A 4,373-nucleotide genomic window follows, 5' to 3' on the forward strand; every position below is an offset into this window, starting at 1 on the left:
CCTAAATGCTTCCTAAATAATTATAAAAAATATAAATTTTGAAAATAGGTCTATTTAATTTAGGCATTATTATCCATCGCGACAATTTACTATTATTTATCCAAAAAATTTAACATACTTTTTCATGTTCAAAATTAAAATTGAACAAATACTACTATTTTCTTCATTTTACAATTGTGTTTTAGAACTACAATCACGAGAAATTATTTTAGAAGCTACAACTCCAAACTAAGCCTCAATATCTCTCTCTCTATATTTATTTATTTTGTAATAAATTAGGTCTCATTTGGTAATCGTTTTGTTTTTTGGTTTTGGTTTTTTGACAATTAACATATTTCATCTTAATTTCTTACAACCATTTGCATCTTTCTCAAGTACAAAAATTGATTTTTTTAAGCGAGAATTCCAAAATAGAAAAACGAAGCTTAAGGTTTAAAAATTTTAATTTCAAAAATTCGGCTTGATTTTTTAAAACACAAGTAAAAAGTAGATAACAAATTAAAAAGTTAGAGGTGGAAGAACTGTTTATAGGCTTTTTTTAAAAAAAAAAAAAAATTAAATGATTATCAAATGAGGTCTTAGTCTTCAATTTATTATGTAACAATTTAGTATATGTATTTTAACATTTGTCATGATGTAGTCCCTGCCCTGTACAATTGTTAAAAATTTGAAAGTGTATATGGACTAAATTGTTGCAAAATTAAAAATATAAAAATAAGTGTTTGTTATATATTAAAATAAAAAGAGACTAATACTTCATTTGGTAACCATTTGATTTTTTATTTTTAAAAATTAAACCTAATTCTTCGTAATTTCTTTTTTGCAATTGTTTGCATATTTCTTAGGTAAAGAGTTGAATTCTTAGCCAAATTAAAAAAAAAAATTAAAAATGATCTTTGTTTAGTTTTCAAAACTTGGCTTGATTTTTAAAAATATTAGTAAAAAGCAAAACACAAAGGCAAAAAAAAAAAAATTATAGGCTTATTTTTTTAAAAAAACAAATAGTTACTAAACGGGACCTAAATCGTTAATCTTCATAAAAGTTAATGACTAAAAATGTTTTTTCAACCTTTATGTTTTTAAGAGTTTAGTTGGTTTATGTCCGTTGCTTTGTTAAGGGTTACTATTTTTATTGATGTCGCATGTGAAGACCTCAACCCAGACATATTCCTATAATAATATGATGTCTCGTTGTGCCACCGCGTCAATTTGAATACCACAAAAACAATGATCTTATCATGACATTCAAAACCAACGTACTAGATACGTAAAGTTACTCATTTTTGAATGTTTAGATTTTCATTATTGCCATTGCTATATAAAACAAAGAAATCAATCAAACGTAATACAAAATTGTATTATTAATAATAAATTTTAAGATAATAACATAGTAAAAATAACACATGGCTTAACCAAACAATATTCTCAAATAATACTAAAATTTTGATTAGTATCACAATTATTGTCGTCTCTCTTTACTCCCAAAACAAGACGAGATATACCTCAAAATGAGATTAATTTAAAATATCAGTCATTCTCATTTTTTAATAATATGTTTATAAGATTTCAAATATGTTCTATGGTTCAAATACCCATTATTATTCCTAAAAAAAATATACCCATTATTATTTAAAAAGAATATTCCTTAAATTCCAAGAATAAGCCAAAAGAGAATAATTATCCAAAATATTGCCACCCTCATGTACTCACGTTTCACCATCTTCTATAATTGCATGCATGCGAGACCATTGTGGGAGTTACAATAATAATAATAATAATAATAATAATAATAATAATAATAATAATAAAAACATTTATAATTTTATTAAAATAAACCTAGTTCATGCATTCGAAGCCGTTCTATTCTTCCATTCCAAATATTATAAAAAAATTGCGAGAGATCGAAAATCGAATTATCGAATTCACTAAATAAGTATATATCAATAATATATGAAAAATCAGATATTTAAATTCTTATAAAAAGAGACAATTTAAACTTCACTCAATTAACTTAGACAAACTTGATACAGAATTATCTGGACAAATACTAAAATAGTGATCATTAGCCATGATGATCATATATATTTTTTTTAATCTCTAGAAAATGCTTAAGTAGACTACTCAAATATTTCAATTAATCCACACTTAAAAAAGAGAACTAGATTTTAAGTACTCATAAGAAACTAACACATTATTCTATTTTCTTTAGACACTAGATCATAATTCATACCATCATAATATTTTTATATATAGAGATAGAGAAAATTGGAGTAACCCTCAAATTCCTCCATTATTTAGAACTTAATTAAGAAGAAGCAATCATGGAGTAAATTTGTTTTGCCATTCCTTACTTAGAAGATCATCTTCAACGTCTTCACCTTCATTATTCTGATTCTCATTTCCATTTCCATGTTGAATTTCAGTTCCATTTCCATTTCCATTGCTGCAGCTTATTTCACTTTCAAACAATCCTTGAAGCAACATCTCTACATCATCATTCACATCAATCCTTACACCACCACTGTCGCCGTAGTAACAGGCATCGGAGTACAGACTCCCCATAGGGTCTCCACCATTGACGTCACCACCGATTCCAAAACCCGCTTGGTGAGTGAAATCCATATGACTAACAGTAGCCTCAACACCAACGCCATTAATGTCGTTCACAAGCTTCTCAATCTCACACATTCCAGAATTGTCATTTACCCCAAAATTCCACTCCGATAACAAAATGTTCTCATCGCCATCTCCTTCAACAATAATCGTTTCCGTTCCGCCTAATTCGCTGATTCCCACCACCAAATTTTCTCCATTCATCAAATCGCCCATATTCACTTCTGATTGAACAAACCTTAACTCCCCTGCCATATTGCTACTACTTCCCCCAATTTTATCATTCGAACTCATCAACATATCAATAAACCATTGATCCATCAAATTCCTTCCATTATCAAAAAGATCCATCTCATTGCTCCCTATTTCAAGCAGATGAGAGTTAGAAGGAACAAATTCAGTAGGAGGAGGAGGAAGACGATGAACCTGTTGATGATACTCGATTCGTTTTTGGCAGTCTCTTATTCTCTCTCCGACCATCCAGAACAATGCGAGTAATTCCCCATTGGTGAGTTGGGAAATATGATGACCTTGATGCAATTGATGCATCAGAAGATCAAGTTCGAGTTCTTGATTCTTCTTGACGAGTTTCTTTAGCATATCATGAGCTTTGGTGGTGCATTCCTTGAGATATGTCTCTTGATTCGTCATTTTCTTCTGGCGTTCGACTTCCGGAAGGCTGAGAAAGTGATGGTAGAGGTGTTGAGCGACGGAGAGAGATGGCCAGATGACGGGATGGTCCTCGTCGGGGCCATTAACGACAGCAAAGGCGAAAACGCCGCAGAGAATGGTGAGTTCACTTACTTTCTTTAACAATCCGAGCCTTCGTTTCTTGAAACTGGCTTTTCTTGCATTATCGCTTGCAATCCAAACCAACTTCACTTTCTTCCTCGTCATCGAGGCTCTCTCTGTCTTTCTTGTTCTTCTTGTTCTTTCTGGACTCTGATTTTAAGGTGCAACAATGGAGTTTATTTATAAGCCTTGGGGTTAAACTTTTTATTTTTATTTTTCTTTTTCTATGTTTTTTTATTCTCTTGGTAAACGAATTACTAGGGGCATTTTTGTCCTTTAGTAACTAGTGGTAATTAAAGATGAAAAATACCCCACTGCATCCTGCATTCCACCTATCTTTCTGACCCAATAGTCCAATCACAATTTACCATATGATTAGAAAAGTTGTATCAGTATGAAAATTACTCAGATATATCTGGGTCTATATCTATCTTTGTGCATCCACCAAATTATCTTATCATAATTTGTTATGTGCTAAATTCTTTTTATATCTTTATTTAAATATTTTAATTCTTATTGTGTGCGATGAAAGTGAAATGCATAGAAATAGGATACATCCAAATATTAATCACCAAGTATTGCTCATTATGTTTTATTTCATGGAAAGTCATATTTAGGTTCAATGGATTGCATTTATCCTATTTCATCATTCCAAAATCACATAACAAAAAAAAAAAAATCAAAAATATATATTTGGAAAAAAAGTTTGTCACATCACAAACCGATGAACTAAACAAAAATGTATACATTCTAAACCACATCCTTTTTATTATTCTTACTTCACCATAGAAAATAAATAATTCAATTATATGAGTAATATTTGAGTGTAGCCACAACACTATACTGATCTCCATGCACACGTTGATACTCGAGTGAGTTTTACAAAAATGAGTACAACACGGGATGCATCCAAGTTTGTATATATGTATATATGAGAAGAGTTGATCGTGTGACAAACTAAGATTTTT

At 30.2% G+C, this 4,373-nt stretch overlaps 1 protein-coding gene across 1 annotated transcript; it reads right to left on the reverse strand.

Moving 5' to 3' along the window:
* Positions 1-2,319: 2,319 nt before the first annotated feature.
* Positions 2,320-3,510, reverse strand: LOC150030627 (uncharacterized). The gene has a single exon (XM_090309460.1). It carries the CDS (start codon positions 3,508-3,510, stop codon positions 2,320-2,322), a length of 1,191 nt encoding a protein of 396 aa, XP_090165586.1.
* Positions 3,511-4,373: the final 863 nt, after the last annotated feature.

Source organism: Benincasa hispida, unplaced genomic scaffold, assembly GCF_027475165.1.
Source record: "Benincasa hispida cultivar pf3 unplaced genomic scaffold, pf3_genome.v1.1 HicScf1748, whole genome shotgun sequence".
Taxonomy (NCBI): Eukaryota; Viridiplantae; Streptophyta; class Magnoliopsida; order Cucurbitales; family Cucurbitaceae; genus Benincasa; species Benincasa hispida.